This window comes from Callospermophilus lateralis, chromosome 15 (assembly GCF_048772815.1).
Source record: "Callospermophilus lateralis isolate mCalLat2 chromosome 15, mCalLat2.hap1, whole genome shotgun sequence".
Taxonomy (NCBI): Eukaryota; Metazoa; Chordata; class Mammalia; order Rodentia; family Sciuridae; genus Callospermophilus; species Callospermophilus lateralis.
The window spans coordinates 25,709,525-25,733,405 of record NC_135319.1 but is presented as its reverse complement, the minus strand read 5'-3'; the positions used below and the strand labels follow the sequence as shown (position 1 = coordinate 25,733,405).

General features: G+C 35.1%; 1 protein-coding gene across 2 annotated transcripts in view; it reads left to right on the top strand.

Moving 5' to 3' along the window:
• Window positions 1-23,881, top strand: part of Atad1 (ATPase family AAA domain containing 1) — a 76,851-nt gene that overhangs the window by 35,227 nt on the left and 17,743 nt on the right. For both annotated transcript variants that reach the window (XM_076834277.2, XM_076834276.1), the window contains exons 3-6: window positions 9,018-9,116; window positions 12,778-12,898; window positions 15,520-15,720; window positions 17,863-17,969. In XM_076834277.2, coding sequence (XP_076690392.1) covers window positions 9,018-9,116; window positions 12,778-12,898; window positions 15,520-15,720; window positions 17,863-17,969 — 528 coding nt within the window. The remainder of the gene's footprint in view (window positions 1-9,017; window positions 9,117-12,777; window positions 12,899-15,519; window positions 15,721-17,862; window positions 17,970-23,881) is intronic.

The window sequence follows — 23,881 nt, the reverse complement described above, 5'->3', positions numbered from 1 at the left end:
ACATTATTAAGCCTTTGGTGAAAATTATATGTATAATATTGTTCTAAATATTGGGTATGTGAAGTGTCAGATAACTGTCCTCATTGTGCTTATGGTAGGGAGAAAAAACTTGTTGTGACAATATAAATTATAGTAGTAAGTGGCATATGCTAGTTGTCTAATGAGTAGTATAGAAGACAAACTGGCTTTTGGAGAAAGGAATAGTTACCATGATTGAGCCAATTGAGTATGGTTTCATGAAAGAGCTTGGCCTCTAGGTTCGCAAGCAAGGACAATAGTAAGTAGAAAGAACACAAACACACTCATAGTAGGGGTAGAAATAGCAAGACCTATTAAAGGAATGGTAAATGGTCTAGTCAGGTTGGAGAAGGAAGGTTTATGTAATTAATTAGGTGGTAGAACCTTCAGGAATATGTAAGGACTACATGCTAACGGGTCCTAAATATAAAGTTTGAGATTAGGGTTCTATTTTTCTTCAATCTTTAATTTTCTGGTGGGTAGACTGAGGCTGATTAAAAAATGGTACAGTATTTTAAAAGTCCATCATCACCTGAGGAGACATGCTTTTTGCTTCTAACGTTATCCTGTTCCACACTAACTTACTAGTGTTTAAAACATCAAGAATGAAAAGATTATCCTGAGTCTTGGGTGTCTAAGGGCTGTAGCTTCTCTGCACTGTGTTCTTCACTACATCCCTGACCAACTATTGAAATACACTGTTGAGCAGTTGAAGATTTCTATGTGTAGGCAATGATAAACCATTAAATGTATTTGAATAGGTGGGTAGTATGCAAAGCACTGCTTTTAGGATAATTCACTTTAAAGTGGTTTATAGGAGGAATTGAAGTCAAAAGAAACCAAAAGGGAGATGTGTTAGTTATAAACTACAAAAATCCTGACAAAGACCTAGAATAGGGGAATGAAATAAATTCAAAGGAATGAATGCAGGAAGCACTCTGTGATGATGTGAGGAAAGAAAAAGGACATTGTTTAAAGGTATCAAAGATTTGTCTTGATTCCTCAAAGACTCGCTAATATTTTTATAGAGGTTTGGAAATTGTTAGGGCAGGTTTTATGAGGTGATGACTTTTGAAATATGCATATTGAGTTTGTTTTGATGGTAGGGATTCAGGGAAAAGTGTTGACACCAATTGAAGTTGTAGATCTGAATCTCAGCAAAAATGTTAGTCTTAGGGGTACTTTCTTATGCCCATAAGTAATTGGCATTGGAATCATTAAAGTAGTGAGTCTTGGTCGAAATGGTGTAAGTCATAAGATTTTTGCTGTGTATGTGTGCATCATTTATAGAGCTTTTTCCAGACCACTCTCCAATCTTCCCCACCACTATCCAGAATTATACATTCAAATTCTTGTTGAGAGCTTTTGATGTAATTGTCATAATAATCAATGCTGATGACTCCACTGAGAGTGCTGAGATCTTCAAAGGAAGTGTGATAAGTAGTAGTCTAAAGAGTAATCCTTGACACATTCTCATCATTTAGAGAATGGGAAGATGATATGAAGCCAGTGGAGAATGACTAGGTCATTCTGAGTTGCTACATACCTTAACTGAATTTCCTGTTTAGAAAAACTAAGTGAATTTATATATATATATATATATATATAATTTTTTTTTAATCCTCTTTTAAAGTATTCATGAGCTGTCAAGAAAGTAAGGAATTCTGACTGGGCACAGTGATACATGCCTATAATTCCAGTGATTTGGAGGCTAAGTCAGGAAGATGGCAATTTTGAGGCCAGGCTCAGCAGTTCAGTGAGAGCCTCTCTCAAAACAAAAAATAAAAAGGTCTAAGAATGTAGCTCAGTAAAAAACACACTGAATTTGATTCCCAGTACCAAGGGGGTGGGGGGAAAGTAAGTAAGGAATTCAGGTAAGTACTTCAGGCAAAAATTCAGAAAGGTAAGCTGAACTTGATGACTGACTTTCACCTTGAGGGAATTTACTGAGCCTACTGAATTTTCATTGTCTATTCTTATGACTCCAAGGAACTCAGGATGCAAAGCACAGAGCCAGTCCAAGATAGAGTCTCATAGACAGCAGGTAACATAAGAGTATCCAGAGATGAGTAACTCAAAAGATTTGGTTAAAATTTTAGTTTAAGCTGGGCAGGACGGCATACATCTGTAATCCCAGTATCTCCAGAGGCTGAGGATCACAAGTTCAAAGCCAGCCTTAGCAACAGGGAGATGCTAAGCAACTAAGTGAGACCCTATCTCTGAAATAAAATTCAAAATAGGTCTGGGGATGTGGCTCAGTTGTCAAATGCCCCTGAGTTTAATCCCCAGTACCCATCCCTCACCAAACAAAACAAACTCTAGTTTATATAGTATCTTAGCAAAGGAACAATATGTTTTTAGAGAATTGAGCAAACAAAAGGACCTGAGTCTCTGCATGAAGCAAATAATGGGAGGGTAACTATATGGGAAACCATGGGTAGGAAAAAACTAGTAGAGTTTGATGGGTGTGGTGGTGCATGCCTATAATCCCAGACTCAGGAGATTAAGGCAGGAGGATCACAAATTCAAAGCCAGCCTCAGCAATTTAGTGAGGCCCTAAGCAACTTAGCAAGACCCCATCTCAAAAACAAACAAAACAGGTTGGGGGTGTTGCTCAGTGGTAAAGCTTAAACAACCAACCAACAAAACTAGTAGAGTTTGTTACGTAAATTTCTCTGGTGAACATCTTCAGGATATGTTTAATGTGGACTTTGTGATTGAATTCTGTCCTTGGTAGAAAGGGGAGGAATGATACTTTTGTAAGCTTATGTCCTACTTTCAGGAAAATACAAGGAGGAAAGAGGATTTTTCTTATACTTATTTGTTTCCTTTGAATTGCCCTCAGCTCAAATATGGCATTCAGCAGAGAAAAGTGACTAGAATAAAACCAAGATATTTAAGGTACTGATTATTGTCATTTTCCCCTAATCCCACATGTAGCATACAGAACGTTGAAGACTATAATAATGGTTCACTGGGGCATTGATTATCAACTGACATGCCTGTGTTCTGGAAAGAAAAAAAATTGAGAAAATTGGTGGAATGGTGAATATAATTTTAGAAAGCTCTAGAATTTTTTTTGTTTATAGCCCTCCTCACATTCTCTCATACTATCTGGAGAATAACTTTTGTATAAAGTCACCATTAGCTAAAGGAAGAGGTCACAAAAAAGGATTGGTGTAAATGTGATATAGAGTGGCCAAGAGAAATATGACCTAAGAAAGTGTAATAAGTTTGGTCATTTAGTGGGGGGCAAGTATAGTTTGAGGTAACTAATATGGGCATTTCAGCCAGGTGAAGTGGTGTACACCTGTAATCCTAATTATTAAGGAGGCTAAGGCAGAAGGATTACCAAGTTTGAGGCAATTATTAGTAATTTAGACCCTGTCTCCAAATAAAATTTTTTAAAAAAGGAGAGCTAGGGATATGGCTTAGAGGTAGAATGTTCCTGAGTCAATCCCTAGTACTGGGGAGGGAGTTGGGAGAGGGGTACAAGGAGGAAGTAGATGAGATTACTAAAGAAGGTGTGTAGTAGATGGAGGAAGGTTCCAGAAGAACCAGGAGGAGTTGGGATCAGTAGTTAGAGGAACATTTTAAGGTTAAGCTAAGAATTTTCTCAGTAACATGAAAGGGAGTGGAGGAGGTTGAAAACCTGCTGAGGTAAATAAATGTTTGAGCAGTTTAATGGGATTAAATTATTATTGACCATAGAACATTAGGGGATAGTTGAAGAAATTGGGAACTCAATTGGATGTTTGTTTTGTGGTACTAGGAATTGAAGCTAGGGCCTCACACATGATAGGGAAGCCCCTCTACCTTTAAGCTACAATCCTAGTCCTTGTTATTCAAGCATTACTTAGCAGCTTAGTGTCTGGGAGTATGGTAGTGCTGAATCAGCATTGGGGATAATGCTAATTAGAAGTGTTAAAGGGTTCTGAGGAGGGCATTATCTAACTAATGACCTTATAGTTCAGCCTATGTAGGAAGTCAAATATTGCCAGATAGGGGAATAATTCAATTGGAGAATTGCCAGGAATTATAGTATACTTTAAGAGCAACAATCAGATGTGAACGAGAGAGAAGGAAAATATGACTTTGATCAGAAAGAATGTGGAATCTAAAAGCTTAGGTATAAAATACTTCTTAGAGGTTGCCAGATTATTAGTAGACCTCATGAGATTTTTTTGGAGGGGGGGTGGGTATTGAGTATTGAACCCAGGGCCACTTGACCACTAAGCTACATCCCCATCCCTTTTTAATTTTTATTTTGAGGCAGGGTCTTGCTAAATTGTTTAGGACCTCAGTAAGTTGTTGAGGCTGGCCTTGAATTTGCAGTCCTTTGGTCTCAGCCTCCTAAAGTTACTGAGATTATAGGCGTGTGCCACCATACTTGACCCTCATGTGATTATAAAGGCATTTATAAATGTGACAAACAAAATACTGCATTTATAAATGCCCACAACAGGTGCAAGGTAAAAGAAGGCATAGTTGCACTGAAATCAGGAGTAGTAACCTGGAGGTAGTTTTTGTTGGATTAAATGGAATATTTGTAAATAACTTCTAGTTTGAAGTCAGGAAAGCTTCCAGCTTGTGAGAATGCAGGATATTTAATGGTTCCCGCAGAATGTTATATAGAAGGACAGGAATTTTCTGGATATATGCTGCTGTTTGGATCATACTTAAATGTAATAGGAGAGTTTTGATAGATGTCTCTGTAATAAACAGTGGATATTATTAATTGGGACATTATTATTATTGTTATTATTATTAATTATTATTATTATTATTATTATTTTGTACCAAGGATTGAGCCCAGGGGTACTTTGCCATCAATTCCCATCCCCAGCCTTTTTTTATATTTTATTAAGGCCTTGCTGAGTTGCTCAGGGCCTTGCTAAGTTGCTCAGGCTAAGTTTGAACTCAGGGTCCTCCTGCTTCAGCCTTGTTCACTTGCCGCAGTCTGGCTGGGCACAAAATCACGAGCCACTCAAGCAGGAACAAACTTTATTTTTGAAACTGCCGCCAATGCCCGGTACGCTCCTGGGAAGATTGCCCTGGGATTGCCGATCTACGCGAGCTGCATTCTCCCGGATGCCAAGAGGAAGTTCCTCCCCCGGAATTCCCTCCTACCGCACTTCCCCAACCAATGGGAACTCTCCAGGAGTCCCCTAGCAGGCCAAGGTGAACAGCAGGAGTCCAATATCCATATGAATGCAGATCTTAACATAATCATATCATCTCAATGGCTTGCTGGCTTCACCTTTCAACCAAAAATGCCATGCATCATATTACTTGGCTGTGGCTCTTAGCATTCACTGAGATTACAGGTGTGTGCCACTGCACCTGATTGGGTTGTTATTTTATTTAAAAGCTTTAAACTAGGTATTGTGGCACTTGCATGTAATCTCAGCTATTTGGGGGAGGTTAAGGCAGGAGGATTGCAAGTTGAGACAATTTAGGGAGACCCTTTCTCAAAAAAGAGCTGTAGATATGTTAGTGCTTACCTAACATGTGCAACGCCTGAATTCAAGCCTCAACATGACCAATAAAGAAGAGCTTTAATGTACAGGATGAGTGATTCATACTGGAACTGTTGTGGGCATTTATAAATGCAGTATTTTGTTTGTCACATTAGTTAGACTATATACTTTTCCTGAGATAGATTTATTTAGTAATAAATCACAGAAAAGATTCAGTACCCAAAATTCGTCATATACAGGAAGATAATGTACATAACTGTGTAACTGTGGCCTTAGTTTTCTTCCTGTTTGTCATACTGTCATTACAACTATAATCTTACAAATTTTGTTTCCATTATTTTGAGAGAAATAATACCTCAGATGCTTTATAAAGAACTGTACATTGGAACATTAAACTGAAACTCTCAGCTGCTAAGTAATTTTAAAAATAGCCATCATATAATGACAATTGGAAGAACTATCATTTGTTACCCCAGAAAACAGTTGTAAAACTGTATCACTGTATCATCAATCATGTGACTTTTAAAGCGTATGATTTACTGGAACCAAATCTTAGAACAGTAAAAGGTAAGGTCAATAGGAAATTAAGATAGGAAATCCATAAGGAATGTACAGTATAGTCTGAGTGAGAGAGTAGATAGAGGAATAAGGAAAGAAAAGCAGTAAAAAAGGAAACAAGAGGAGGAGAAAAAAATTCAGTTTAGCATTGAGTTTTATACATAAGCATAGTAGAAGAGCACTATAGTACAGATAGATATCTTACCCAGGAGCTTTCAGAACCCTATGGTAATATCAGATATTACCCTAATATTACGACAATAAGTACACTAATGTTAACAAAGAAGTTTCCTGTCTCCACATTTCCTAGAAAAAGATGTTTCTAGACTTTATTATAAGTTTGTGATAATAAGTGCTTATACTTAACATGTAAAGATACTCAGATTCTCTGTTAGTTCTGCTTTAAGTGCATTTCTTAAGATAGTTTATCAATGATTTCCTCTACCTAAACTTAAAATGGAGCAGTTCAGCTGTGACCTCAGTGAAAGAATCATAGGTTGTCCTTATTTCTGATCTGTTTAATTAGTTCCTCTGTGTTTTCATTTTAAGTTGTTAAAGTAACTTCTTAAAATTATTCTTCCAAAAGGACAGTTAATCTTACGAATCTTTTAGAACCTGAATGAAATGAGTGTTACACATAGTAGGTCCTTTTCTATTACTCCTTTTCCTTAATTCCTCCTTCCTCATTCTAGGCAAAAATAGTAGTTCACTGTTTCCTATCCCATTACTACTTCTTCATTTTTGTTTCCTATTCCACTTCTTAACAGCTTTTAATAATTGTACTTCACACGAAGAAGAAAAAAATAGCAAGAAAGGGTAATAAAGTAATGTGAAAGGGTAAAAAAAAAAATAGTGTAAAATAGTTTTTTTAAAGAGGATGGGTATTCAGTAAAAAGTAATTTTCCTACATGTGCCATCGTGCCTGGCTCTTGGTGTATTTTAGTCATATATAGTGCTGGGTGGAGGGGGGCTTTCTTGTGCATTATAGAATGACTAACAGCATCCCTGCTTCAGTGGTCTAGATGCCGATAGCCCCTTCTTCCCCATCTCCAAGTGTGCTAGCTAGAAGTATTTCTAGACATTGCCAAATATCTCCAGGGGACCACATTTCCCCAGTTGAAATCCACTGTTTTAGAGCATTGCCTTAAAAGAACACATGTAGGATGGCTTTACATTTGTAGCAGCATAATGAAAAAGAAGAGTAAATTAATGTCTTTACCAGTGCTAAAATAAGATACCTTCCATAGCTGACACATAAAAGCTTTATAGACAGTGAAAGAGAAGGCATTTTCAAGAGATAAAGGAACCTGGAAAAGGTTACTTATATCATAGGAAGTGAAAAATTGAAAATTTATTCTATGTGATTATCTGATGTGACTTATTATTTTTTAGTTGTAGTTGGACACAATACCTTTACTTTATTCATTTTTACGTGGTGCTGAGGATCGAACCCAGGGCCTCGCACATGCTAGGCAAGTGCTGTACCGCTGAGCCATAACCCTAGCCCCCCCCCCCTTTATAGCACTTTTTTAGAAGAGGTATTACCAGGATATGACTAACACATATTTCTCCTAATAACCTAGCTAAACTGTAAACATAAGCTCTGTGATATGAATTTCCTTTATAGAACAGCGATATCCCTGACAAACAGCAAGATCAGCAAAAGCATCTTAGGAAAACATAACAAAAATTGTAACATTTTAAAACATTGTATACTAGAGTACCTTTATTCTAAAATGCTCACTTATTTGAAATTTCAATGTATATATAGATTTATGAAGACTTTTTTTTTTTTTTTTGGTGGTGCTGGGGATCAAACCCAAGATCTTGTGCATGTGAGGCAAGTACTCCACCAACTGAACCATATCCCCAGCCCTCTGCATTTTAAGTAGAGAAACCAAGGCAAATATGTGTGGTGGTTAGAGTATGGGCTCCATAGTTGTATGGCTTGGATTCAGATCTTGCCTCTTCCATTTATTAACCTTTCATCTAAGGCAAATTACTTAATCATGCTAAGCTTCAGTTTCTTTTTCCTTGATAGGGGAAAAATCATTCTACTTTATAGGATCACTCTGAAGATTCAATGACTTCATCTGTTTACTCTTTTGGCATAGTCTTTGGCACACTCAGAAAATGTTTGCCTTCAAACATTGGTTGCATTGCTAGAACTCATAGATTTAAAACTAATTTTGCCCTACTTCCAGAATACACACACACACACACACACACACACACACATTATTTAGAGTCATTTTATTATCTTTGGTTAACTAGATCCAGAAGTTGACATTATTATTATTTTAGTTGTAGATGGACAATATACTTTTATTTATTTTTATGTTGAGGATTAAACCCAGAGCCTCTCACACATGCCAGGCAAGCATTCTATTGCTGAACTACAACCCCAGCTCCCAGGAATTGACTCTTAACTGAAAGGGACAGTATCTCAAAACATTTTAAGTTAGATATTTACAGACACCTGTCGTAGATACCTGGATAATTTGAAGGCAGTTGGATATCTATTTTAGATTCTCTGCTAATTTAAGGAAAGAAACACCAATTGTACATTTCTTGGTATCCTTAGCTACTTGGACTTTTATCTTGAGGTTTTACCTTTTCTTGTATGTTCATCCTATTAGGTCAGAGAAACCACATTGTACCCTAAGGTCTCCTTGAAATCATAGGAGGCCATATTATGAAGTACATCCTTTCTTCAGTCTTGTATTCTATTTTCTGATTTCCCAAGAGCTGGTTAAATTGCCCTGGTTTCTGTGGAGTGGAAATTTTTTTCTTATAATTCTTAGTGTCTCACAATAGGGAAGGATAAGACCAAGAAACCTAGAATAGTCCTTGAAAATTCTTGTTTATTTATTGCTTTTTAGACTATCTGTCTTTCTATCTATCTTGAAATACCAGTAACTAATACCAAACCAACAATGATCGCTTGTTTTTTCTTTCTAGGCAGAAAAACTTATGAAGCAAATTGGTGTGAAAAATGTGAAGCTTTCAGAATATGAAATGAGTATTGCTGCTCATCTGGTAGATCCTCTTAACATGCATGTATGTATCCTTAATCTTATTATGCTTTATTTATTTTGGTTAGTGTTCTATATTAAAGGTGTGGAAGATTATGAATAGGTTCAATGATTCTCTAGGAGGGAATCACAGGACTTAGAATGTAGTTGTATTTACAGATATGATTTATTCTGGGTACAAGGCAGCATCAGCAAAGGGAAAAGGAAATGGAGTAAAGTCTGGAGAAAGGCACAGTCTTCCTAGAATTCCCTCCACTTGAAGTCATAAGGACATGCTTAATTCTTTCATCAACAAGTTGTGACAACACATGTGCAGTATTGTCTTCTAGGAAGCTTAATAGAGACACAGTCCAGGGTTTTTAATTGGAGGTTATTCATGTAGTCCTCATCTTCCTTACGTGTTTTGAAATTCTAGACTCCCAGAAGGAAAAGTGATATTAACCATAAACCACATCATTGGCACACCCTGTTTAGGAACAGTGAGCTGTTGTCAAGGAATTGTGGGAACTCTCAAGTTCCCAAATGGTAGGCCTGCTATGTTACTCTTTTCTGAACACATTTGCCTAGGAAAACTTGTAATTTTATGTATTTTTCATTGTTTTATAAAACTTCTTTCCTCATATGGGTGTTTTGATTTGTGTAGTTTAAATCTAGACTTTTTTTTTTTTTTGTACCAGGGATTGAACCCAAGGGTGCTTCACCACTGGTTTCTCCACATCCCCAGCCTTTTTATATTTTATTTAGAGACAGGGTCTCACCGAGTTGCTTAGGGCCATGCTACATTGCTGAGGCTGGCTTTGAACTTCTGTCTCAGACTCCTGAGCCTCTGGGTTTATAATCATGTGCCACTGTATCCAGTTAAAATCTAAATTTTTATGGTATGTTATGGTAAGCAACACAGGATTCTGAATCCCAGTTTTTCTGTTTGTGACCTTGGCAAATAGTTTTCAAGTTTCAGTTCTGATGTCTGTAGCCCAGGGATAATAGCATAATACCTGTCTATATACTTCATAAACATTTTTTTGAGGATTAGATTAATTTAGTTTATAAACTCCAAAATGCTATGTGAATACTTGATTAGCAACAGATATAAATATGGTAGAATATATTTATCTAATACATTAATGTTATTGATACAAATTGAGTAAAATATGGTAGACCCATCTCTAAATCTAGAAAATAAAAATGTGCAATGCCTTTTAATATTTGTGTATAGAGAGACATATATACACATCCCTAGATTTAAGCCTCTACTTTAATTTGATTTATGACTTTATAATGACATCTTTTAGGGCCCTAAATGTATCTATGTGTGAGTTAGTCTACAATAAGGGATAGTATGTTTTCCCAGCTATTATGAATATTATGAATATTTTCTTCAGATTTGGCTACTGTTTTACATCTCCACCGGTTATGGTTTGGATTTGAATTGTCTGCCAAAACCTCCTGTGTGAGACAATGCAAGAAGGTTCAGAGAAGAAATCATTGGGTTGTGAGAGTCTCAACTTAATCAGTGAATTAATCCCTGATGGGATTAACTGAGTGGTAACTGGAGGCACGTGGGGTGTGGCTGGAGGAAATGGTTAATTGGGGGCATGGCTATTGGGTATATATTTTGTATCTGGAGATTAAAAAATATTTTATCTTTTAATTTTGAGATAGTGTCTCTCTGTCTTTTCCCACTGCCCCCTCTTTGCTTTCTGATCATAATGTGAGCTGTTTCCCTCTCTCACACTCTACCACCATGATGTCCTGCCTCACCTAGAGCCCAGAGGAATGGAGCCTGCCTTCTGTGGACTAAGATCTCTGAAACCGTGAGCCCTCAAATAAACCTTTCCTCCCCTACAGTTGTTCTGGTCGGGTCTTTTTAGTCAGAGCAGCGAAAAAAAGCTGACTAAAACACCACACCACTTTTTCCCCTAAGTTATAAAAAAAAAGTAAAGCAATGCTTCTGAATGACCCTTTTACTGTGCTAGCTTAGAACTAGGTTGATTTCTTTTTCTCTTTCTGTTTTTTTTTCCCTTAGAGGGGCAGGTACGCGCTGCACTGGGGATTGAATCAAGGGCTTTGTGCATTATAGGCAAGCATTCTACCACTAAAGCTATACTCCCAAGACTCTTCCTTAAAGTTTGAGACAGAGTTTCAATAAGTTGCCCAGACTGGCTTTTAACTTGCATCCTCCTGCATCAGCTTTCTGAGCTGCTGGCATTACAGATGTGGGCCCAGCTTATGGGATGGATGAATATATATATATATATATATATATATACACACACACACACACACACACATATACATACATACATATATATAATACACACACATTAATATTAAAATTATAAACAGATATATAAACGTCTATATAGATTTAGGGTTTTTTTTGTTTGTTTGTTTTAGTCCCTTTTAGCTTTATTTAAAAGAAACATTTTGATTCAGAAGGTTTTCCATGTCTATTTGAAAATATGTTGTGTTAGTCGGCTTTTTGTTTTGGTGACCAAAGTACCTGACAAGAACAACTTGGGGGAAGTGAATAAACTCTTATTTTAGCTTATAGTTTCAGAGGTTCTTTTGATGGTCTGCCAGATGTTCTAGGTCCAAGGTGAAGCAGAGCATCATGGCCTAAGGGTGTGGTAGAGAAAAACTGCTCACTTCTTAGTGTCCTCAAAGCAGAGAGAGAAAAAGGGGAAGGGGGTTGCAGGGAATGTGGACCTTTACAGGGCATTTTCCCAGTGACCCACTCTTCCAGCCATGTTCCACTTGCCTAGTTACTCCTGGTTAATTCATTCAAATTAGGTTGGATTGATTAGTTTACAGTTCTCATTAATCTAAGCATTGGACCTCTAAATATTCCTACATTAACACAGGAACTTTTTGGGGAAATCTCATATCCAAACCATAGCATTTATTTTTCTTTTTGTTACTTAGAATTTAGCCCTGAGGTGCTTTACCCTGAGCTATATTCTCAGCCCTTTTTATTTTTTTATTTTGAGATAAAGTCTTACTGAGTTGCTTAAGCCCTCACTAAGTTGCTCCTACTGGCCTTAAATTTGTACTCTTTCTATCTCAGACTCTTAAGTTGCTGAGATGGATTACAGGCATACAGAACTGCTCCCAGCACTTCATAAGTTTGACAGTTTTTACTTTTGATGAATAAAAATCAGAAGTTCAGTTTGATTAGTATACATCTTATCTCTAAAATTCCTATTGTGTTGATTATATCTTATGTAAAATAGGTACATTCCTGGCAAAACTCTTCCCCATCAGCTGGTGCTAATTATCTTGAGCTGTTTCTCAGTATTCTTGTGGAAGTGTATTTTCTACTCACAAATGGAATGAATTCAGTTAAATTCTTAACCCCACATAAGACACTGGCGATTGAACCCAAGGCCTCTCCCATAAGAGGGAAGTGCTCTACCACTGAGCTACATCCAGAGCCCTAATGCTTTATTTAATTTTTTTTTTTAAATAGAAAGAAATTGACTTCTAAATTCCTTTTTCAAATGTCACTGAGCTTATTAATATCATTACTGCTGCAAAGTGTTTACTCATATTAATATATAATTTTAACTTTTTATTATTTATCTGTAATTACCAGATTATGTAATGGTTTACAATTGGGGGTAGATTTTTTGCTTTGTGAGTATACATTAGTTGTAAAATTTATATTGACTTTTAACTTTTTCCAGGTTACTTGGAGTGATATAGCAGGTTTAGATGATGTCATTACGGATCTGAAAGATACAGTCATCTTACCTATCAAAAAGAAGCATTTGTTTGAAAATTCTAGGCTTCTGCAGCCTCCAAAAGGTATGGTAAAGAATATATATTTGCCGAAAGCATTAAAAGTCTAGAAGACATTATAACTTTTAGGCCTTAGAGAACTGTTTTTTGTTTGTTTGTTTTTGATGAAATCAGATTCCCCAAACACAATGCTGAGATCCAGTGAACTGTTGTATAAGTAGTAATTTTAAAATAATTTTTTATTCTGTTTACTTATTTTGGTACCTGGGATTGAGCGCCCAGGGGCACTTAACCACTGAGCCACATCCCAGGGCTTTTTATTTTATTTAGAGACAGGTTCTTGCTGAGTTGCTTAGGGCCTTGCTAAGTTGCTGAAGGTGATTTTGAATTCAGATCCTCCTGCCTCAGTCTCCTGAGCCACAAGGATTATAGGTGTCTACCATCACCTTATGTGTAAGATAGTGTATTTGTCACCAATGAGGATTATTTTAAATTGGAATATGTATGTATCAGTTAGTCTTGTCTTTCTTTTTTTGAGTGAGAGGGATACTGGGATTGAACACTACTGAGCCACATCCCCAGCCCTTTTTTATATTTTATTTAGAGACAAGGTCTTGCTGAGTTGCCAGGACCTCACTAAGTTGCTGAAGCTCTGAACTCAGCATCCTCCTGCCTCAGCCTCCCGAGCCACAGCGAGTGCTGTATGTCAGCTTAGTTTTTTCTTTCTTATCCTAAATCTTTTATTTGCCTATATCACTTAACAAGTAAAACCCTCACAAAAAACATCCATCTTAAAAAGAAGTATGAATTTTTAGGCTTCTACAAAGCACAAGATAAACATATATTTGTTTTGTTTAAATTGGTTATATAAGTGCCAAATTAAGCTCAAGAAACTAGTTAAAAGATTGTGAACCTATAATAATTAAAGCAAAATGCTTCATGTTAACTTATGGACTACTACTCATTTACCACTCTTAATACATACTAACACTGTTTAGACCACTAAACTACTAAACTCACTGATAATATGTCAGTTGAATCTTAAAATGAAACATAACATACATAGAGAAATGGAGATAAAATATTTGAGTGAATAATTATGAAGGTAACATGTAACTATCACCCAGGTCAAGAAGTACAATATTGATATCTCCTTATATATACCTTATTTATCATAACTGTATCTGCCAGAAGATTATGAGATTTAAAAGCCTTCATTTCAAGTTTAATTTTCAGACACTAGCAACTACTTACTTAGTAACACTAATTTTGATTTACAAAGAGAAATAATTGGAAAATATTAATCTTCTGTCCAAACTACTAGGAGAAAAACATGAAACGATCAATGAATACTTTGAAACAAATATGACATTCTAAAAGTAGTGCATATGTTTACAATAGTGTAACTGTAAAGTGTACAAAATAGAGACTTTCATATGAATGGTTTGTTCTAAAAATTCTGATATTTAATATTAATATTAATATTAACAATAATATTTAAATATTAATATTAATATTTACATATGAATTTGCTAGTAAATGTGCAGCCCACATTATTATATGATCAAAAAATGAAATATAATAATTCCACAACACCAGCAATCATCCATGTGTTTTCAGCTTTAAATGAAATGTCATTAGATGACTATTCTTTATTGTTTCACATGGCTATCCAAAAGAAAAATGTCAGTTGAAGGATCAGATTATAATTGACTTAAGTAAATTTTAAGCAGCTATAAATGGACTTGAATTAAAAATCGCAAATTCTGCTTGAAAATATTAACTTGTCCTGGTAAAGCTTATGGAGTTAAATTTCAAAATCAGCTTTAGAAATGTTTAAAACTGGGCTAGTTGATGGCCAAGTGCAGTGGCACACGCCTGTAATCCCAGGGACTTGGGAGGATGAGGTAGAAGGATCACAAATTCAAAGTCAGCTTCAGAAATGGTGAAACCCTAAGTGACTCAGGGAGATCCTGTCTCTAAGTAAAATACAAAATAGTGCTGGGGATGTGGCTCAGTGGTCGAGTGCCCCCTGAGTTCAATCCCCAGTACCAAAAACAAACAAACAAACAAAACTTGGGTTAGTTTGATGTTGTAACATGAATCTTAAAGAATTGTGATCAATAGAAAAATAGGCCTACTCTGTAGGAAAAGTTTGACCATTATTTTGAGATGCCTGATGTAAAAAAATATATAATGTTTATGGAAACAAGCTCAAGTTTTTTATTTAAAAAAAAAATTGAAAAGTGGGCTGGGAATACAGCTCAATGATAGAACTCTTGCCTAGCTTGCTCAAGAACCTGGCTTTGATCCCTTGCATGGCAACCAAAAAAAAATTCAGTTTTTGACATGTGTTTTATATAAATATTTTATGCAAAGTATTTATTTTTTTCCTCAGTTTGAATTTTATTTTTATTGTCCAACATTAAGAAAATTTGTATATCTCCATGGGGCTGGGGTTGTGGCTTAGTGGTAGAGCACTCGCCTACCACGTGCGAGGCCCTGGGCTTGATCCTCAGCACCACATAAAAATAAATAAATAATATAAAGGTATTGTGACCAATTACAACTGAAAAATAAATATTTTTTTAAAATGTGTATACCTTCATATCTATTACACTTTACTCCAAAGAAAGCAAATATTTCATTATCTTGAAGATAATAATAAAATAATGTTAATTTTTCAGGTGTTCTTCTCTACGGACCTCCAGGCTGTGGTAAAACATTAATTGCCAAGGCTACAGCTAAAGAAGCAGGCTGTCGGTTTATTAACCTTCAACCTTCAACATTGACTGATAAGTGGTATGGAGAATCTCAGAAATTGGCTGCTGCTGTTTTCTCCCTTGCCATAAAGCTACAGCCTTCCATCATCTTTATAGATGAAATAGGTATGTTCTTTTCTATGTGAGCCTTTTGAAAAGTCATTTTAAAGGTAATATTTAGAAAAACAGATTTAATTTTTAATAATTGTTAGGCTCTGCTAATAAAACAAAGGCATAACTAGCAGCTGAATATTCTGTATCTTATATCTGTGTTTTGGAATGAATCATAGCCTTTTCATACCCTTGCTTGATAGGCTTTTCTCTCTTAACAGTATTCAGTGGAGAGATATGTACATGTTTTATTATGCATATATGTTTATCTAGGATAGGTTCCTAGAAGTTGAACTTTCTTCAACTTCACTAGGATTACAAGTTCTTCAAAATGATTATACCTAGACACTCATACCAGTGAATTTGTTTTTCAGCATACTCTCTAAGATTTATTTTTTCAGACATTACCATTAATTTTTGCTGATTTGAAAACCAAGAATTATCACACCATTATTTTAATTCATATTTTACTAGTCACTAGTAAATTTGGATGTGTTAATATGTTGATTCGCTGTTAGGTTTTTTACTTGTAATTTCCAGTTTTTCTTTGGGGAATTTATATTTTTCTGGATAATTTGTTGTTGATATTATAATTACTTCAATTTGTTTATAGCAGTTTCTTTTACAATGATTTAAATGGCTGCAGTGATTTAAATTTGAAAGTAGTCACGTTTATAAGTATTTTTCCTCTGTGATTTATGCTTTTTATGTCTGGTTTACAATACTTTACACTATCCCCACAAATATTCTTAAAAAATTTTTTTTATTATATGGTATGAGATAGAAATCCAATTCCATTTAGACAGCAAACTTATAAAAGAGACCATCCACCAGATTGCTAAATAAAAAGCACTAAATTGCATAGTAGAAATAAATCTAAATACATTAGCTGTCGGGGCTGGGGATGTGGCTCAAGCGGTAGCACGCTCGCCTGGCATGCGTGTGGCCTGGGTTCGATCCTCAGCACCACATACAAACAAAGATGTTATGTCCTCGGAGAACTGGAAAGTAAATATTAAAAAATTCTCTCTCTCTCTCTCTCTCTTTAAAAAAAAATACATTAGCTGTCATAAAAATAGCAAATTAACTACACTTCCCAATTAAAGAAATAGGTTGAAATTATTTTTAAATCCAGCTATGTACTCTCTTCTTCAAGATGCATACCAGAACCCCAAATATTGAAAGAATAAAACAATGAAAAAATTCCCAAGGCAAATACGTAACCAAAACTTTTCTTTTGCTACAAATTTAGAAGTTCTTTATTATTCTTCTAGTGAAACATTTAACATACATACTTGTGTTTTTCTTTGGTATGGGGATTGAACCCAGAGTGCTTAACCTCAGCTCTTTTTGTTTTTGATTTTGAAACAGGGTCTCACTAAATTTCTTAGGTCCTTGCTAAGTTGCAGAGATTGGCTTTGAACTGGATCTTCCTGGCTTAGACTCCTGAATTGCTGGGATTATTGATGTGTGTCATTGTACCCAGCTATACTACTTTTCTTAAATGTCTAAAGCCTAATCATCGTCTCTGCCCTCCTTGCAAATTATACAGTGACCTTAGAACTTCTACACATTGATAATTCCCCCTAACTTTTACATGTTTTCCAACATTTTTTCTTATTTTATATCTTACCTATTACTGTTATTTTCATTGCTTTTTCACCTACTCACATTTGCCAGTTTTTTATTCACCAGCTTGGATCTTGCCTTTTCTGGATTTAATTTTCTTACTAAAGTCTTAAATTTCTTTCAGCAAAGGTTGTAAGGAGTGAATTCTTTCTGTTTTTAGATGAAAGAGTGTTAATTCTTTCTGCCTTATCTCTTAAATGATACAGAATTATTTTCCCTCAGCATTTTGAAGTTTCAATTTCCATTGTTTTTCAAACTTTCTTGTTGCTTTTGAGAAATCTGCTTATTGCCTAAGATAGCTAAAGATTGTATCTTTTTTCTCTAGTTGTTTAGGTTCTATTTGCTAAGCCTAGTAAACCCACAGTAATGCGTTTTGATCTGAGAATTCATGGCTTTCGTTACTTCTGAAAAATTCCTCAGGCCTATGTATTTTTTGAATGTTGTAATTCTTCCAATGCATAAATTATATAAAGGGTAAATAATTAATTTCTAAAGCTAAGGACCTTTTTTTTTTTTCTTTTTTTTAAGACTCCTTTCTACGGAATCGTTCAAGCTCTGATCATGAAGCTACAGCCATGATGAAAGCTCAGTTTATGAGTCTCTGGGATGGTTTGGATACTGATCATAGCTGCCAGGTATTTGAGTAAAACTTGGTTACACTAAACTGGTTTGTTTTATTATTAATTGGAAATGTGGTGAGCCACTTAATACTTCCATACAAAAGTTTTTTCATAATATTTATACTAATTTGTATTATACTTATCATAATATAATGTATTCAGATACATAATCTTTATACTTTATACTACTTGTTTTGTCTTTTCAAAAAATACAAGTGATGGGGCTGGTGCTGTGGCTCAGTGGTAGAGCGCTTGCCTAGCATGTATGAGGCCCTGGGTTCGATTCTCAGCACCACATACAAACAAATAAATAAATAAAGGTCCATCAATAACTAATAAAAATATTTTAAAAAAACACAAGTGATGAGAATTCAAAAGAAATAGTTTGTATAAATTATCCATTTTGAGGGTTTCTTGTTTAACATTGACAGATCGCTTAAGTACCTGAAATAGATGGTGATGGAAGAGAGAAAACCAGGGTAAAGCCCCTCTTTGGAATTTTCAGAACCATTATGCCAAAGAATTGGCTAGTATCTGTGGGTGTTATTATTCTTTCTTTTCCTTTTGACTCTTACCCATAATTCCTTATAGTTTTTCAGTTCTGTGTATATGTGTGTGTAGTGCTGGGTTTGAAATTTTGAGCCTTGTACATGCTAGGCATACTCTGCCACTGAGCCCTACTCCCAGTTCTTATGTCCTTTGTCTTCTCATTTTACTGTGCTCAATAACTGCTGAAACTTGTATACTTTCTCACTTACTGTCAGATGAGCCTTCCTTTAGATTTCTACGTTTATGCTAAACAGTCCTTTATCTAGACTTTGTCTCTTGCTGATACAAGGATGTGAAAATGGGTGAGTTCTCTTGTTATGCCCCTAAAGAGAAAGTCAGCTTTAGTGTTCAGTTTTCTTCTTTTGTGTTCTCACTTTCACTTACTTGATCTCTGAATATTTCATATTTTTTGCCAGCTTAAGGGTGTGTACATGGGTGTGTTTCGGCATTCTAGGGAAACGCAGGGCCTAACACGTTAGGCAAGGCTCTACCGCTGAGCTGCATCCTCTGCCCTCAATGATGTATTTTAAAAGTAAAATTAAAATTCATTTGGCATTTTATTTTTTTCTGCATATTGCTGGATATAGAAATCCCAGAACCATTTTCCCATATTTTCTTCATGAATTATGTCACATGGAAAAATTAATGTTACTTTAGGTTTTTTTTTTTTTTTTGTACTTGGGGTTGAACCCAGGAGCATTTAACCACTAAGCCACATCTGCAGCCCTTTTTATTTTTTTTTTATATTTTTACTTTGAGGCAGGATCTTGATAAGTTGCTGAGGGTGGCTTTGAACTTATAATCCTCCTGCCTCAGCCTCCTGAGCCTTTGGGATTATAGGTGTGCACTACAGCCCCTAGCTTGTTTTGTCTTTTCAAAAAACACAAATATATTAAAAATCACATCTTTCATAACTTTTTTTTTAGACACAGATAGGAACAGAACCCAGGGTCTTGTGCATTCTATCACTGAACTATACCCCTGGCCCTTTTTTTTTAAAATATTTTTTAGTTTTAGGTGGACACAATATCTTTATTTTATTTTTATGTGGTGCTGAGAATCGAACCCAATGCTTCATGCATGCTAGGCGAGCGCTGTACCACTTGAGCCACATTCCCAAACCCCCTTGGCCTTTTATCACTTCTTAATAATTCAGCTGCATTTCTTTAATTATTCTTTTTTTCTCCTTTCCCCATCTCCTTTTGGCATCCAGTTAGATGTATGCCTTTTGATTTTCATATTGTTTTTTTATACTTCATTCTGAGTAATTTCTTTACCTCCTTTTGTTGTTGTTCAGTTTAATAAATCTGTGTTCCTTTGGAGCTCTTCTATTGTAAATGGAAACATTGAGCTTATTTTTTTTTTTTTAGATTGTTTTTAGAGGAAATTTTTTTAGATTGTTTTTCAAGTTATTGGGTCAATTTTGATAGGCTCTTGCTGGTTACTTATGTTCCCAGTTCAATCAGAAAACCAGAACTGCGACATCGACTAATCAACTTTAATAGTTATTCTGAACTGTATAGAGGAAATAATTTATATGAAAGGGAACACTACTTCAGAATTGTTGTAAGGAACCAGTCTGAGTACAGCACCTTAAAAGGTGCCTGGCATAGATTTATAACTCCATAAAAATATATTAACATACTGATTTTATAATCTGTATTCAATAAATCTAACATATGACTCTGTACGTCTACATTCTTGTGACTTTCTATCATTTGTAGTTTGAGTTTATAGCATTTTTTTTGTTGTTGTTTCTATTTAGTGGATACTTTATTTGATAGAATTTTGTGAATTCTTTGAAACTCCAGTTGAAGGTTTGTTGCTCAAAGGAAATTTTGTATATGCCTTCTGCTGGATTTTTTTTTTTTTCCCCTAACACAGATATGTAAATTCAAGCCAGGTCCAGTGGCCCACTCCTTTAATCCCAGCAATTTGGGATGCTGAGGCAGGAGGATTGTGAGTTCTAAGCCAGCCTTGGCAATTTAGCAAGACCCTGTCTCTATAAATAGAATATAAAGAGGGGCTGGGAGTGTGGTCCAGTGGTTAAGTGCCCCTGGGTTCAAACCCCAGTACCAAAAAAAAAAAAAAATAACCCAAATATGTAAATTCCAAGATCCAGCATGTTACCTGGCTACAAATTGTGAAATCTGAAGAACTTTGTGTGCATATATACCACCCCCTCCCCATGAAGGCATGCTTTTACTGAGTAAATTTTCTAACATTTGACCACTTTTTGAGCATGTAGTATGTAATGAGTCCTGGCTTCAGGTAGAGTGTGCTCTAATAAGGTCTTATAACCTGAAAGATATTCAATACATACCATACATTCTAGGTTTTATACATGTCTATAGGGTATTTGGTCAACTTCTACTTTTGCTTACTTTCTTTATGCATAGGCTTTACTGATGGCCTCAATTCCTTTTTTCTTTCTTTCTTTCTTTTTTTTATTGGCAGACTTAAAGATCATCATCATCATTTTGGTAGCGCTGGGGCTTGAACCTTGGGGAGCTATATCCCCCACTCCTTTTTTATTCTATATTTTGAGAGAGGGCATCACTAAGTTGCTGAAGCTGGCCTTGAACTTGGCAGTTCTCCTGCCTCAATTCCCAAGAAGCTGGTATTATAGACACATGCCATTGTACTGACTCCAGATTAATTTGTTTGAGATATTTTTATATTTTATTATTCTTGTATGTCTTGTTGCCACAGGGCTTTAAGGGTCTCTTAAAGTTCATCACATTACCATAAATTAAAATTCTGAACCACATCAATTTGAAGAAGAAAATTAGGCCACATGTCCTAAATTGCCTTTATGAAAAGTGTATTTTTTGTGTGATTTTGAAATAATCTTTAGCTCTATTGAATGGTTAGAGAAAAAAGCACAACATAAATTTCACAATGGTATTTAACTCAGACAATCCATTTGAGAGAAAACATTTTAGTTTCAGAATATAGTGTTCATCTATTTAGGGCAGAGAATATTTAGTCATTTGGATATAGCATACTCTAGAACTGCTTGTCTAGTATGTGCAAGGCCCTGGGTTTAATCCCCATTATTGCAAAAATAAGCAAAGAATAAAAGTAGAATATAAGATTTGATAGATATTTTAACTTGTTATGAGATTATATTTCAAAAATTAAAACCTCTTGAGCTGAGGAGGTCTAGATAGTTCTGATACAGCATAACTGAGTTTGCAGAACAATGAGTCCTTATTCCATTGATAGCAATTGCTTTTTTGATTATGATGAGTTTTGATTTGAAGAGCCAATAGAAGATGTTGCTATTATATTAAACTCCAAAACCTTCTTTTTTTCATTTTAACATTTGTCTTTTTTTTTTTAATTGGTTTTATTTTTTAAATACATGACAGCGGAATGCATCACAATTCTTATTACACATATAGAACAATTTTTCATACCTCTGTTCAGAACCTTTTTTTTAAAAAAAAAAACTTATTGTGTGTTGAGGGAGTTAAAATTGATATTAATAATTTTAAATAAAGATTTTAGACATGTTACTTTGCTTTTTCCATATTTTTTGTTGGTTCATTATAGTTGTACAAAATGGTGGCATTTGTTGTTAACACCTTCATATATGCACACAATAAATAATATAATTTGGCCAGTATAATTTCTCACTATTTGCCCTTTCCCTCCCTTTTTTACTTTCATATGAATTTCTCAGATCCCAATTACTTTTAATTAACTAAGCAAGTCTGTCACCTGGAGGAAAAATATATATACAAATATAAATATAGGAAATGTTAGCTTCACAATGTAATGCATCTCCGTGCTTGGATTAAGTGACCCTAGAATCCAGTATTGATGCTCATCCCCATTTTTCTTTACTGGCATCTTACAATTGATAAAATTAGTAAAAAAAAAATTCTACCAAACAAGTGATTAAATGGATTAACTGAATAAGATAAAGAATGCATAAATATTTTTACATATTAAGTATCAAAAGAGAAATTACAAGTGATATAGAGTAGCTTATTGAATACTGACTATACTGAGTCGCAGAAAATCATAAAAGATATTGTGGTTGAGAAAATATTTGAGGGACTAGGGTTGTGGCTCAGCGGTAGAGCGCTTGCCTCGCACATGCGAGGTCCTGGGTTTGATCCTCAGTACCACAGTACCACATAAAAATAAATAAATAAAAAAGAAAATATTTAAAAAAAAATTAAAAATGGGTAACATTTTAAGAAACATTCTAGATAATAAGTAGCCTAAGACCAAACAGAAAACCCAGTAGTAAGGTGAAGTGCTAGAAAACAGAATCAAGGAATTCAAAGCAATCTAGTTATATAAAGGACTTTCATGATAATGAAGCACGAGTGATTGTAGATACTTACACCTTCACTCAAAGAAGCAAATGTTAAAAAGTGATTTTAAGGATAAAGACGGAGTCTTAACACATTAATCCTATTCAGTACAAATGAGCTAAGAATTCAAAATGGGAAACAATATTAATTTTTTAGTATTTAAGCAGCAAAAAAAATCTTCTAAGATATTGTTAAAACTTTTTTAAAAAGTCTTAAAACAGATTATAAAGTTTTTTTAATCCGTTCACATTTAAAATAATCAGATCTAAATCTATGACTCAAAGCAAAAACCCTCCTATAGCACAATGATACACACCTGCAACCCCAATGATTTGGGAGGCTGAGGAAGGAGGAGCACAAGTTCAAGGACAGCCTCAACAGTTTAGCAAAGCCCTAAACAAGTTAGTGAGACTCTGTTTCAAAATAAAAAATAAAAAGGGCTGGGGATGTGGCTCAGAAGTTAAGTATTCCTGGGTTCAATTGTGGTACCAAAAAAACCCCATGAGAATGTGTCCTCAGTTGCTAAGGTTTCCATTTACAGTGATGATTTTCTTTGGGTAATTTACTATATTTATTTCCGTTGTAACCATATACTGGAAAGGTAGTTAGGATACTGGGCTCCATCTGTTATCAGAGAAAAGATAATTTTAATGTGAAAAGTAGAAGTAGAGACCTGGAGAGGTAGCTCAGGGGTAGAAAGCTTGCCTAGCATGTTCAAGGCCCTGGATTTAATCCCCCACACACACACAAAACAAAACAAACAACAACAAAAAAAACCACAATGAGTAAAATATAAGATTTGGTAGATATTTTAACTTGGCCTGGGAGTTATGTTTCAGAAATCTAAAACCTCTTGCACAGAAATAAGAGTAGAGAAATATGTTTCCATAAATACCAATAAACTTCATTTTGGATAGCAGATGTATGCTATTACTAGATTATACCCAAGTATTGATCCCCCCGCTTCAGAGATATACTTCTGAATAGTGGTTTTGTTTGTGTCTTAAGGTTTAGTTTTTTTCTACTTTCTACATTCTTTATAAATTA